The sequence below is a fragment of the Falco peregrinus genome, chromosome 8, assembly GCF_023634155.1.
Source record: "Falco peregrinus isolate bFalPer1 chromosome 8, bFalPer1.pri, whole genome shotgun sequence".
NCBI lineage: Eukaryota > Metazoa > Chordata > Aves > Falconiformes > Falconidae > Falco > Falco peregrinus.
In genome coordinates, this window is record NC_073728.1 from 33,048,402 (window position 1) to 33,063,989 (window position 15,588).

Sequence of the window (15,588 nt, forward strand, 5' to 3'; positions counted from 1 at the left end):
AAAAGCAACAAAAAAGCTTGTGCGTGTGTGCATGTGTGTGCATGCATGTGTGTACACGTGTGCAAATGTGTCTGTGTGCATGGAAGAGGGAAAAGCAGACAGGATTCATAAAAGCTAATGACTTTTTATTTATAAGATGACTATATTAATATAAAATATAATTCAAAACGTTTCAGGATGTTAATTGACTTCCATTTGTAAAAGTCCCAGCTGCTGTTTGGATGGAAAATCAACCCCATTACTCTGGGAATACTAACTTAAACTGCAGTAGACTCTCACCTACATCAGTCCTTCAGCTTCTTTCTGCCTTTTTACTCTGACAAGTTGGAAAAAAAGGGAAGAGAGACTGAAAAACAACCTGTTTAATGATTCTCCTATCTTTTGTCCATCTTTTGTCATCTCAAAAGACTAACACTGACAGACTGGGAGATAAAAAGGAAGCATGCAAGTACATGTCTGTAGGAAGAGGGACACACGCCTCTCCTACCTTGCCATGTTTCCATGGAAGTGATCTGTGGATGTACTCAACCTAGACCTCCTTTTTCTATCAAAGGGAGAAGTATCTTGATGCATAGGATTTGGAACTTGCTTCCACACCCAATCTGAAACAATTTCTCAACTTTCCAAGAATACAAGTGCAAACTAATTTGGCAGTGCTTTGAGGAGGACAGAGGGCTCCCTCTCCCAGGCCAACAAAAAGGAGGTTTTGGAGTTTTTCTTGGTGTTAGGGTGAGTTTTTCCTTCAATTAAATCAACCCATAGGCTGGGGGTTGATTTCAGAGTAAGTTTATTTTAATGCTGCTATGGGATAATATGTAACTGATTTTTGCCTATCAGAGCAGCCTGTATATGTTCTATTTTAAGTCTGAAGATTAATACTGATTTGGGGAATTACTAGAAGATATAACACTGCTGCCTCATGAGGTGAAATGATTCTGGTTTTATCTGAAGTGTGTCTCAATAGAAGAAAATTGTTTTCAGACATACAGGGATACATACTCTTCATGAATGGATCTACAAAACAAATTTTGAAGTAACAAACCAGCAGCTATGGTAAGAATCTTTTGATATAAAGAAATACATATATGAAGATGATTGTGATCACAGGAATATTCCCTACCAGTAAATTATTTTATATATATTAGTAAACTTTTTAGAATTTTCAAAACTACCATTTTAGATTTCTTTTTAAAAACTTTTCACTACTATGCATGAAGCATACGAAATTATCAGGCTCACAGAAAAGCACAGCTATTATTAGATAGATACAGAGTAATGATTTATAAATTGTCTACAAAGCTACTGACTCATAATTTAAAAAAAAATATTTGGAGAGAGAACTGCCTGGAAAGACAGATGTTAAAATATATCAAGGGTTCATGTTGCTAAAAAGAGTTCAAAGAAAAACACTGTTATATCAGGTTTTGTTTTGGGTCTCTGGTGAACTTCAGAACTGCATCTTTACTGAGCAAACAAACAATTTCCAGCCTAACTACTTCAAATGCTAATGAAATTAGTCATAGTCAACCAAATCTTCAGGTTCTTTTAATCTTGGTTTTGCCAAATCAATGTCTTACTTTTGCTGGTGAACGCTGTTTTCTTTTCTTCTTTTTCTGCAAATCTACTGGCTCTCGTATTTGTTTTTTGTCTCGTTTCTGTTGTTCAGATGCATCAGTAAAGGTAATTTCTTGCTTTACACTGATCTGTTAAGATACCAAGTGCCAGTTTCAGGTAAGGTTCTCACTACAGAAAAGCAATTTTTCAATTTTAGAAGATGACAAACTGCTGAAACAGAAAACCTTTTTCTAAGGGAATTATCTTGTGGCTTCATTCTTTCAGAAATTTAAGTGAAAGGAATAATAAGTATCTCAAATAGAAAGGGCATAGTTAATTTCTACAGTGACATTTTGATGTATCCTTTCATTCATCTCCCAAGGTCTTTTTTCCTCCTGACCTGTGGTGATTTTGAGATCAGTTCTTATATTAAAATCACTTCCATCTGTAAAAACATTCAGTTGTTCATACCTATTTTACTTTAGTCCATATTGTTGTCAATGCAAGATTTAACGGAATAGTTTATTATATATTTAAGACAGAAGTATTTTTTAAGAAAAAAAGAACAGTACTAATGAAGTTTTTGGAAAAAAAAATCTTGATCTAATGTAAACTTTAATAAAAAGCATGATGCTATCAAATTTTTTCTGTCACCTGAACCACCTGATCTACAGCTAGCAAGAGTAGTGTTTTAACAGTGCTACCTTTCTGAAGACTATTCTTCGTGTATAAGGCTATCTACTTATTAAGTCCTGGTAATTATCCTTTATGTTTGAAGGGTAACAGTGATGATGTGCTGCATTACAGACATACTCTCTGTTTTCAAAAGGAAGTCATCTATATTCTCTCTGGGAAAGCTGAGGTACAACTTCTATTAGATATCGAGGAGGGGCATATTTATGGTCATGTATGAAGTGTCACAGTCCAACCTGCAGTGTGAATGCAATTGCTAAGCGTCCACATACTTTGAAAATGTACAAGATGCTTCTTGTAGCAAAAGAAACTAAACAGTACTACGAACAGCATAAACAGTATGCACCTTTTCATAACACTATTTATTCTGCTTTGTAGTTACCCTTGAACATTAAATATATTTAAATGAGCACATTTTAACACATTAATTCTATGGTAACAGCCTACTTATAAAATATTTATAAAACAGATACTTAAAGACTATACTTAATTGGCAAAATCTATCCACAGCCAGAGGCAAATGACATTTTCATAAATAGCATCCATTCATAAATATTTTGATAATCAAAATCCAAACAAGCAATTAATATATTCTTGCCAGAGTAGGATTAGACTACCAGATCAAGCTTCCTACTAATTTCTCCAATATTTCACAAAGAAATTGCTTACAGGGACATTAACAGCATACGGCAGCCCTTGAGGAAGTCTATCTTGCGTATCCATGTCATCATCATTTTTTACCGTCTCCTCATGGACCATAAGTTCATCATGTGAAATCATCTCTTGCTGTCGAAGTTCACTTTCCTGTAACACTTCATCTGTTGCAAGAATTTCTTGGTGCGCCATAGTCCGATCTTGAAGCACCGCCTCTTGCCGTTCTCCCGATACTCCAGACTGGTCAGATACTGCACCCAACCCTACCATAGCCCTGGATGACTGCATTTGGTCTATGCCACCACATTTAAGAAATAATCCTCCCAGCTTGTCTTCAATGTTCATTCTTAAGTGCAATAACCTACAAAAAAAGTTTTAATAGTAAACATCTACAATTGGTGCTCTTGCTTAAAATTTTTTTACTTAAAAACATTTTATAAGAATTCAATCAGTAGGTCAACATACACACATACACACCTAAAACTGATATCCAAATAAAAGCAAAACGTTGGATATCTTGCTTCAACATGAAAAGATTATCCTTTCATTTACATGCATGTGTACACAATTGAACACTTTCAAAGAAAAAGTTTCAAATCCAAGTGCCTTCTGATCACTGGCAAAATTCTTGTCATTAAATGATAGCTAATTCCTCCTTCTCATTCCTTCGAAAATGTGGTTGGTTTTTTTTCTGTGCGCCCTTTGCACTCTGTTCCTTTTTTCCATTTTGACCATCTTTTACAAACGCCTCTTTCATATTGGTCCTGTTCCTCATAATTCCTTGTCCTTTAAGTGCCCTTTCACTGCTGCTACCCCAAGGCATACTGTAGCTGCTGGAACATCTTAATATCCACAAGTGAGAGAAAACTGAGCTGCATCAAAAGATGCATGGCCAGCAGGCTAAGGGGGGCGATTTTGCCCCTCTACTCCATTCTGGTGAGACCCCAGCTGGAGCACCATGCCCATCTCCAGAGTCCTCCGCACAGGAAAGACACGGATCTGTTGGAGCAGGTGCAGAGGGGGGCTACAAAAATTGTCAGAAGGATGGAACACCTCCACTGTCAGGAAAGGCTGAGACAGTTGGGATTGATCAGTCTGGAGAAGAGAAGGCTCCAGGGAGACCTTATTGTGGCCTTTCAATACTTAAAGGGAGCTTATAAAAAAGATGGGGACAAACTTTTCAGTAGGGCCTGCTGTAAAAAGACAAGTGGTAATGGCTTTAAACTAGAAGAGGGTAGATTCAAACTAGTTGTAAGGAAGAAATGTTTTACAGTGAGGGTGGTGAAACACTGGCATGGGTTGCTCAGAGAGGTGGTAGATGCCCCATCCCTGGGAACATTCAAGGTCAGGTTGGATGGGGCTCTGAGCAACCTGATGCAGTTGAAGGTGTCCCTGCTCATTGCAGGGGGGGGTGGACTAGATGGCCCTTAAAGGTCCTTGCTAGCCCAATCTATTCTATGATTCTACGAAAATGCAACTTTCTGGCTAAAGGTATATGCCAAATAAAGGCTATAGAGTGGTCAAATCTGGTTGTAAAAACATATTCACTTTCACATCCACTAAGCCAGAGCATTAATCAGGAAATATGAATTCAAGTCAATGTAATGGTATTGCTATTCATGACTGATGGTACACAGACAGATATAAAATAATATTTCAAAAAGTGTCATAACATTATTGGTTTTTAACATAGGGTAGCAGGCTTTTGTGAAGCTGGAAGTGGCAGTATCTTACTCTACTTATTACTATACATGCAAGACAGCCCTAAGACAACTCTTCCCCTTGGTGTCATCCAGTCACAGCAGTCAGCCTCCTTCACCCTATTCCCCCAGCGCATACCTCCTACCCATTCCACAGTGCTCTGGTCTACTCCTTCAGACACACAGCGACATCCTTCCTTCAACCCCTTCCTTCCTGCAGCTGGAGGGCAAAGGCTATACAAAGGCTACAGCAGACACAGGGGTGGGAGCAGCAGCAGTCAGACAATACACTGCAGGCTTAGTCAAAGCACAACAAAGGTATCTTGGGGGGCATTACGATAACATCAGCATCTTTGATTTTGATGCATCAGAATTATGATATAGATGGGATGTTGGTATTTTGCTAGTCACCAGCTTCAAATTCCGTCCCCCTACGAATGCAGCATGGTGAAAGGATCCATCTCCACTCAAGTTTTAAGTCAGAGGCTATGCTGCTTTCCCTGCAGCTCTCAATGACAACTCCTAACCAAAGAAATCAAGTCTCTCTGCCTAGAATTGGCAGGGCCATCACCCTGCAGAACTGCAGCACTACAACCCCCTGCCAGTTCAACAGTCTGTCAACACGCAAGAAGACTGGATCAAAGAAATATACATGAAATGCTTACATTTCAGTTTTCCGTTTGATCCATTTGCTCACTTTCCAAATGATTTTCTCCACCAGGAAAAGCTGAAAATTCTCAGTGTACCTTAAACATTTGTGAAGATTTGTTTACAGCAAACTACACTGAGTTTACAAAATAAACAGCAGTCTTTCTTCAGGTGATAACCTAGACTACTTGGTCAGAATGCAAGCCACTAGCAGAAGCAGCTGAAAAAGACCTCCTACATTATACTTTGTTTCAAATACTACTATTCATTAACCTTCTGGAAGTAAAATTCACTCAATTTCTTAAAAACAAACAAAGAAACAAACCAACCCACCACACACCTCAACAAATAAAAAAAAAAAAAAAAAAGCCCATTAACACCTCATTTTAGCAACTCGGGAGTGAAAGAATATTCGTCCCTATTCTCTATCATGAGAGGTTCTAAATTTCTGAATACATCTTATAAAGGCTGACAGGATGGTCTGACTTCTGAGTTTCAAATATTTAAGAGGCATGCCAAAGAAAGAAGCTTTTCAGTCAATTAGGTATTTTTTTTTTAGTAAGCCTTCCTCTGCTGGAAGTCAGGAGGACAGTCACCAAGCTAAATCTGCTTATATATGACAACGTCATCAAAATTTTTAATATTCTTCCTTCCTACGTAAGAAGCCCATTCTAGGGACCAAAAAAGCCTGTGACAGGAGCAGAACACAGGAAAAATTACTGTTCAGAACATCTATGCTTGCAGTTTGCCCTTTCTCATTCTTCTGCAATTCTAACATAAAGGTTTAAATCTTACTCCTAATTTTCACAGCATCTGTCTTCAAATATGAACAACAATTCCTTAATGCCTTGAGTAAGCTCAGGTAGTGCTAGGTGACAAGTTTATTCCCAAGTTAATCCATTTTATAATAAAAAAAAATGAGATTCCATGCCTTGAAGAGAAAACGCACGTCCAGTACGCCACACAGCCACCTGCAGACATTATATAATCTATGAAGTATTTTTTGGAGGTAACTGGGAAACCATACTGATAGTTTCTCAGCAATAACACAAACAAACAAACAAACAACCTGGCACAGTGCTAAGGTTGTTATTTTTTCCATCAATGCAGATCCCCCAGAGAGATCTTGCAACAACGTCCTAAAAGAAGAAAATGAGGATGAATTTATCATCTTATCTAAGTGGAATATCCTGTGCCAAGTAAGAAATGTGAGAAGGAACTGAAGTTCTTAAGAATCTGTCTCACATGGTGCCATTATGTGATAAGAGATGGCGCAAAAGATCTAAGATTAAGACTGGTTTCTTAGGTTGGCGGGGCATTTTAAATATGTAGCTTGAAAGACAGACTCCAAGGAAAACAAGCAGATATGTTAATTTCAACCTTTATCCCAAGTTAATCCATACTCAGGGTACATCTCACACATTGTCATTCACTATGCTTTTGTTTCTCACTACAGAAATATGACAGCATAAGCTTATTGCAGATTCTTTAGAGAAATGATGTGGACAGGTACTAGAATACAAGATCTCAAGATGCTGAAACACATTCAAGGGAGAACAGACAGTATCAAGTGTGAGAACACGGTGGCCCTAATCTGTCTGCTCAAGCCACTGATGAAAACAGCACAGAAGGTTGTTCCACATGGAAGATACTACCATATCATTCTGAAATTAGGTATGAATTGTGGAAATCCTGTATTTAAAGCTATCTCATAGCAAGAAGGTAGGCAGGCAAATGCAGAGAGAGGGACTGAGTGCTTAACAGTGCAGAAGAGCCTGCTGCTCCCACCAACAGAGGCAGGAAGACTTGTGACATACAGAATCTTGGGAGAGCTGGCAAGGTAACAGCACGGGCCCAGAAGACAGGCTAGCACTGTACTGGTTATTTATTGGTCTTGTTAGCTCTCTCAGATGTCAGAGATATGGAAACTTTTTCTTTCTTACCCTAACTAGCAGGCTTAGCAGTCATGCAAACAAAAGCACTTAGGGTGTTTTCCAGTCATGATCTTGAGTCATATCAGAAGCTGGTACAGTGAATATACTGCTTGTTAAATCAGGCTTTCAAACATCTAGCTTTTAGAGAAAAATAATGAAAACTCACAGTATTAGGCTGCATATTCTAAGTGATGAAACACAATGTAAGTTATATGACACACAGGTACTATTTTAAGATGAAGAACCACAAACAAAAACAAACTATTAATCCAAACAAGAAGTATCCCAATTGCAATCAATTCAGTAAAACACATGTAATTTGTCAACTGACACCTTTTGGCTCACATAAAAGGAATCCTATAATTTGAAGACAAGGAGAAGCGTTCTTGGAAGAGTGACAGTGTGATAAAGAAAATGTAAGTTAAAAGCATTCAAACAAGCTCACTTTACCAAGCCTGCAAAGATTAAAAAAATATTTTAAGTGCAAGATGCATCTGTGAAATAAAGATCGACTTATTTTGAGATTGTCTTGAGGGGGAAGCTATAATAATAAAAACCACATATTAATATACACAAGCATGTTTCTTGGCATAAGACATTGTTATCCTCATTGCAGAGATGTTTTCCATGGAATTTCAGAACTTCTATCAAGCTTCACCAAATAACCATACGATTTTTCTTTGAATATACAGTTTCTCTATAAACTGACATAAAAAGAGCTGTCAACAAAACCTTTAAAGTATTCATTTTGCTTGGTAGAGGTTCTCCTACCAAGATTTCACAAAAGACATCTACAGGCAGAACATCCTGGGTACACACACTTTTGGGGGGAGGAGAGGGGGAAAGAGAGGGACTGCACAGAAAAGGTCTCACAGGATCGTCCCAGCACCTTCTCTTTTCACACAGTGCTCCACAGCTGCCTGCAGAACATCCACAGCCAGTGAACCATGTTGTTTCATTTCAAAAACTGCTGCTACACCAAACCCTACGGCAGTACTTCAGAACTATTCATTTCAGTAACCCTGACATCAGTTTTTCCAAAGATTACTTGTGCAAAAAGTTGGAGAGCTAAGACAATATTCCTAATTCAAGAAATAGCCATTTAAACAGAAACAAACTAAATGGAAAGCATAACAGCTTTTCCAATTCAGAATAAAAAATTAAAATACAATCAAAAGAAAACATTAATATATTTTTAGGAGTTTGCTGGGATGGTGGCTGCTATGAAGTAAAACTGAAGAGAGACCCTGAAGTGAAATGGCGGAACTTGTTAGCCACCAGAGCACAACACATGGTCCAGCTCTTTTTCTCCATTTCAACTGATGGTAGGGGTAAAGGTTTTTCTGCCTTCTCCCTTCTTTTCTTAAGCAAGTAGTAAAGCATTATTTAATGATCAAGTAACCAGAGATACTAATTGGGTTCACCTTAAAAATGAAATCAGTAAGTGCAGTACTTGGTTGAGTTTCTGTAGTTAGGATTTAAAAGTTTTAAAGACATGAAAAAAGAAAATATGCTTAAGGATTAATAACAGATAGAGAAAATATGAAAATCACCTGAATTTTAATATTCATTGGTAGAACAGAATTAAGCGGTTTTGCTGTTTTTTAAAGATGCACTCTTCCTATTTGTAAATTATACCACGCAAAATGATATCTTGTTGTTTTAAGATTTCTACTTTTTTTAACCATTAAAAAGCAGGATTTGCTACTTTCTATATCCATATCCACTCTACTTCTTTCCTACACTAACTTCTTCCTGGTTTTCCAAGGGAAAATAGAATTAAAGAAGGTTGAAGGAAATGGGAAAAGGAAGTTCGTTAAAATGTCATTTTTCTGGCTTAAACCTGAGTTCCTTCTGAAGGATTGTAACAAAAGACTTGAGATAGAAATACTACTTCCATATAGAGCCATAAACTCCCTTTGACCGTATTGTCTAAGATTCAACAACAAGGATGCACAACGGCAATTCTAACGTGCCTTTGGCAACTTGATACTGTTCTGATGAAAACATCTACCTGTAAGACTCGCATCACAAAAGCTGAGACTGAGCTCAGTTCAAGGTATTAAATGGTTTCAGGGTAACCTTATGCTACAAGTAGCCCAGCGACATTATTTTAGTTCCACATTTTGGGAAGTGTGTTTTCATTTGAGGTAAGACAAGGCAAACTTCCTAATGAACCCAAAGCTATAGGATATGTACCTGCACACATCCCTACCACATCCTTGCTTCCACAGCAGCCGCTGGAAGAACAAGTGCATGCAGAGTGCAAATAACAAAGTGCAAACTGTATCAAGGCTACTAGTGCAAAATGTACATACAATAAACTTTTAAAAAGGCAATCTATGGAAATCCCTAAGCATATCTTTCTTCTTAGGACTCATCTCTATGGTCATACTACAATGATTTGTGCTAAACTGTAACCTTAAATGAATACAGTGTATATAAATCTACAAAACTCCCTAAGCAAACATTCTTATTCTAGCACAGAATTGATTTTTCTCCCTTCCCTGTTTAATGTAATTCACTTTGGAAAGGTTTATTCTAAATTTAAAAAAGCCAATCACTATATAATCAGAGTAGTTTTACTGGCACAACTAGTAGAACCTTTCTAAGTAGACAAGTCTCTATAAAATCAACTACAACTGATAGCTACCATGCCAAGATAGGTTCACATTCTTCTTTCAGAAAGTGAAGGTTAAAATAAATCCTTTATTAAATTCAGATCAGGTTCGATTAGGTTAAAGCATATAGTGAAACTGCTCCACAAATACAGTGTGTGCACACAAACAAACAAGTTACAGTTGCCACACAGACATACCTAACAACTATGCCAAATTTAGATCAAGGGAAAAACTTAGGATCGACAGTCTCAAATACTTTCTTCCTAAAAGGGAGTATAAAAGTCACAAATAATTCTGCAATTCTTAATGCTAATAAAGAAAAAGACAGCAACATGACTTTAAATCATATTTAAAACTACTACTTAAGCACTACCATGAATAAAACTGCAGTCAATGCAATCCTCTCCAAAAGACAGAAAAAATAGAACTTGACAGGTTCATAATGACCACTTAAAAACCCTATCAGACCATGAAACATGTTGAGTATTTTCACGTCAGAAAATATATTTATTTGCACTATTAAAATATAGATATAGTCCAATATAAAAGGAAACACAGCTAGCTTTCACTGTATCAAAAGTTCAATTTTTAAGAAACTGCAGAAGCCCGAAAAGTGAAAAATACCTTACTTACTGGTTCTAAATAAAGAAAATTAAATTAAATTATCTCTTCTCCCTACTCAGAAAAATAAGACAGAGCTAAAAGAAGGATTTTGAAATTAACACACAAGTGTTTGTAAGAATGAATTAAAATGTGTTGACTTGCAAAAAGAAATCAAACCTCAATCATTATGAAAAAGTTCACAGGTCATAAAACCAGCACATTCTAAAATGTAACATATGATACAAACACTCTTAAGACTTGTTACACAGTTATTTCTAAATGTTCCATGTTGCTGAACGCACACCAGCATAGGGCCTGATCCCACAAAGATTTACACTCATACTGAGCTGTGAATAGTCCTATTAGAATCAACAGGATTACTCACAGAAAATCTAGTTATGCATAAAATTATATGTGCGTGAAAATTTTTGCCACCTTGCTTATGCTAAAAATCAGTATTAGATCATCACTAGCATAACCATAATCTAGTATCAAATATGTATATCAGAAAGCTTTCAGTACTCTATTAACAAAGCCACAGTTACATGTCAAAATCCACAGGGATGCCACAAGTGTAGCGAGCATACTTTAAATACTCCAAAAATCACAGGCAATGTTACTTTTTATCTGGAAAAAAACCCCGTTGATTTTATGGCACTAATTTATAAATTACTAGAAAATAGTTAATTTTGAGAATTTATATAGGAATTTCTACCACTATAATCTCAAAAAAGAACAATACACAATTTCTGCGCTTACATATAACACTCAGGCACTCAAAATTGCTCACTCTGGAGACATCCAGTGAAATTTATATGCAGGAAAGAAAGCACTACACATAAATAAGGCTACCCAGCATCTTCTAAGTACTTCTAGAAGTTTACAACTTCAGTCCAACTGGTTAAATTATTTTTTGAAACTTCATATATCACATATATGCCTCAAACTGAATCTTTGTAAAAATATTTCAGATAACGTTATCAAATGTTCTTTCATTTGATTTTGATAACAGTCAGCAGACAAAGCTGAGCCAATCTAACAGCTAACTGTCATTGAAAGGGGCAATCCTGCTCCCTCCCCTAAATGTGAGAGTCTACCCTATCTTTTGTGCCTACTCTGATGGCTCATGTCAAGACATACTGGTTTATACACTCCACCAGCCTGGTAAAATTGGGAGTTTTTCCCTAGTTACTAATTTTCTGCCAGTTTAATTCTATGTCTGGATTTTTACCAGGAAGACAGTGTGTCAGAGGCAGCTCAAAACAGGGCGCAGGAGTGGGCCCTTCCCTGTTCAGCATTCACTGCCTAACTGTCTCAGCCCATCTCATATAATTTCACCTTGAAAATACAAGGAAAAGAAAAACATGTTGCTTTTTTAAAAACTGTGATTTTTTTTTTTTACATGCCTTTAAATTCCTCGGGTCTTACCACTCCTCTATTATCTGAAAGTATCTGTGAAGCATCTCTTCTAATCACTAGCACTATGCTAGCGTTGCTTTACAGAAGATGACAACCTGATGTTTCTATCAGTTACCCTACGGGCCCAAATGGCAAAGGGGTGTGTGAGTGTGTATATATATATATATGTATATATAAAACAGAATTTCTGGTGTTTCTTTCCAGATCGCTTTTTAAAAATCCTTACATTATACATACACACTAAAACCCCTGGAAGAATACAAGGAGTTACACACAAACATACAGAAGTTTCAGGGACTACCACAAGTAAAGTACCTTTGTGCATCATAATTTGCCTCTCTAGCCTATTGGCACTGTGATTTTATTTCATTTTAATAAAAAGATCATACATGTCTCTGTGTGTGTGTGTATGTATATGCGTATCTTTTTCTATAAAGCATCGTTTCCTTCAGCACACTGGATGGAATGCTCCATAGAACAAAGTGAAACTAGTAAGATGGTTTGTAATACCCTTGTTCTATTTATTGCAAGGGCTGAAACATGTAAATGAGACACAGCAAACAGGAAAATAAAGTCACAACCATTTAAAAAGTTGAATGCCATCTTGCAAAATAGGATCCTATCTTTGGTCCTGCCAGAGATCTTACCCAAGTCTACATAAGCCATTTCTACCAAACTTTTTTTAAGAACAGTTGATCAGTAATTATATTATTGATTTTATTGATTTTTATTTAATGCATTTAATTATATTATAATAAATAATATAATTATACTTTCCTCATCTTCTGGGTGCTTAACCTGACACATTTGGGTCAGATTTACCCTAAATGCTGAGTATTCAAGGCTGCAATTAAATCAATGACAGCAATACTTTGAAAATACAAATATGAATGCAATGCTGTATATTTTAAAAAAGAAAAAGAAAAAAAAGCTCCTGAAGAGCTCAACAGGCATGCACACCAAACAGAAATTTTCATCTTATTCCCAGGCATCAGTTCTCCAGCCATAAAATAAGAAACAACCATTTCCTTTCCCTGAGGCATAGTGACATACTTGTAATAATAAGCAATGTTAAATATAGGTCACAAGGGTGAACTAATCACTTTCCAGTTCTCTTGTTCCTGTCACCAGCACACACAGCTCCCAAGGAGGAGCTGTGCTCCTTTCCAGGGAGGCAGCAGCAAAAGTAAAACGGAAAGGTATGCCCACATCAGTTACTTAGGTAACTACTGTGAGAAGGTGGGAGAGAGGAGTATGGCCTCTCCTGGCACCTAATCACTGATGCAAAAGCACAACCAGCCAGTAAGTTTCCAGCTGAGTAGCCACTTTGATGGAGAATCACTAGAGGAACAGAGGCAGACAGATGCAGGACTGTGACCAAGAAAAGGTAAGCATGACAGTAAGACTGAAGAGAGAAACTCTGGTTACCCCCATGATGTTGTAACAGAACTGTAAGAGATTTTGCTTCTTTTCTCAGCTCTGCCGCTGCTGTTGGGCAAATCTGTTACCTTAGCAAAACATTCCCCATATTTCCACTTCTTTGTCTCCAAAACAGGGGCAATGACCCACCTAGGATTTAGGCGTGAAGAGAGCAGTAGGAACTATCTATGAGGGCCTCACAAGCCTAGTGATAACCATTACAGAAATTTCAGAATTAAATATATTCATTCTGCCTTCAGAGCAGGATTAAGATGAGCACAATAAGAGAATACAGGTTATGCAACAAGAAGAAAGCAAATTACAGAGCAGATGCTTATTCAATGAGCAGCATTTATCCTGTACACTCAAAAAGGTAGGGGCTTCCGTGGGGGAAATACTGTATTCATGTATCACAAAAGACTATAATATAATATTAAAGTACAATATATTAGTAATATAGTGAGGATGGTAAAATTAAGGTGACATAGGTAAAGCTCATTGCTACAAATTTAATGTTTGCATGCTTGACTTATACCTAAAACAGTTCTTTCAAAAGCATGCCTTTCTTGCCTGTAATATCTTTACTTCAGCCTCATTGTTTTCTAAAAGACAATCTACACACATTAAAGATAAATAGTAATGACAGAAAAATTCAAGCCAATTACTTAATATATCCACGTAGACTAAGTTAACATTGGACAATAAGCTAACAAAAGTATAATCAAGAAGGTTTTGATCAAAAAACCTTTAAGTTAGCAGCAAAAGCAGCCTCTGAGATTCTGGAAGACATCCCTCATTTACATACATGACAGCATAAGAAAAACTTTTAGGAAAATACCAACACTAATCTAAACCATAGGTGAGAAGGACATGAATAATGATACAAAACAGATCACAGAGCACAGACAGTATTTCTAGATCTTACTTCAGTACTTGAAAGCATTATTTCAACACGGGCTCTCAGGTTGTGAGGGCAATGTAAGCATTTATAAAACAGGAACCATTCTCCTAACTTGCAATTTCAGTTTTAAGACATCGCCATGCACCAAGTACACATTTTTTCCTAACTTCGTTATGGTAAGCTTATTCAGGGTAAGATTACCTTCTGTGTAAGATCCAGAAACATCTTCTGCAAAATATCCTTGGCTCTCTGTAGACTAACTTTTCACATGGTGATACTGTCAAGGAACATGTTCTCATTTAAACCTGCTGAGGAGTCAGTGTCATACCGCAGCATAACTTCATTTTTAGTGGGTATGTATATCTTTTCAGCTGTGTTTCAAACACACCCTTTAACTACACATTGAACAGTAACCTCAAAAAATCCAATTAGTCTGAAACATGATAGAATGAATACCTCTTTAGTAAAAGATTCACTGCAGACAGACCAAGCAAATCCTATGCTTTTTATATTGTTTTTCAAACACCACGGTGTTACCTTTAGTGGCCATCTTTCTAAGCCACCAGTGAGTGGTCTAGGCCAGAAGATCTGAAAGAGCCCTTCCTAAAGCTCAAAGACTTGGTTGAGCTCTGTTGACTACTTCACTCCTCAAATGCCATAGGTCTGCCCTACCTCAAAAAAATATGAAGGCCTTTCAGAGATCTATTCCACAAGACTAATATGCCTAGTAATTAAAAAATGGGAAACTAAACATGAAACAGAAAATAAACTGCTTCAAACACATAAATATCTACTTCACTTTTGCTAACATGAACACAACACAATAGAACACACACATAACAGCTCATGTTAAAAATAAGCCCATATAATAATCGCCTCAGGAAAGAAAATAATCACAGGTGACAGTTATTAATCCTAAAGCACCACACATTTCCATAAGGTGTTTGGACCCTTCAGTGATGGCAGCTGTATAAGAATGTAAGAACAGTGAAGTGACAATGATTTAGGTATCGTTAGAAGCAGCATCTTGGACAGTATGTTCTGGTGGTAGCCCTTTGTCTCCTTTAATGCATGATGAAAAACAAGGAGCAGAGGATCTCGTGATGCTCCAGTTAGGGAGCCCACTGACCAACAGTGAACAAAACAAACAAACAACAAAAAACCACAACAAAAAAACATACCACTGTTCTTCAAAGTAGTCAAGCATCTTCATCAAAAATAAGCAGAAGAGTCAGCACATAAACAGACACATGTTAGTATTTAAAGACAGTGTGAAATCAGCCAGAGGGGGAAGGAGTAGAAATAAACTCTAAATTCATGGAAGTGAGCAACTAGGTCACCTTCTCAAAACTCCCTCTTGGAACAGAAGCATGTTACACAGACCATGCTAAGACAACAAAAAAAGTTTTTGAAGAGTACACTTCTGTACAGTTAGGATTTTT

General features: G+C 37.0%; 1 protein-coding gene across 2 annotated transcripts in view; it reads right to left on the minus strand.

The window, feature by feature from the left end:
- Nucleotides 1-15,588, minus strand: part of ZNF148 (zinc finger protein 148) — a 36,692-nt gene that overhangs the window by 12,687 nt on the left and 8,417 nt on the right. Inside the window, exons 2-3 of one of the 2 annotated variants that reach the window (XM_055811368.1) lie at nt 2,917-3,262; nt 1,578-1,703 (exon numbers count right to left, since the gene is read on the minus strand). In XM_055811368.1, the coding sequence (XP_055667343.1) occupies nt 1,578-1,703; nt 2,917-3,246 (456 nt within the window). In that variant the 5' untranslated portion in view covers nt 3,247-3,262. The remainder of the gene's footprint in view (nt 1-1,577; nt 1,704-2,916; nt 3,263-15,588) is intronic. The other variant, XM_055811369.1, reaches the window with a different exon arrangement.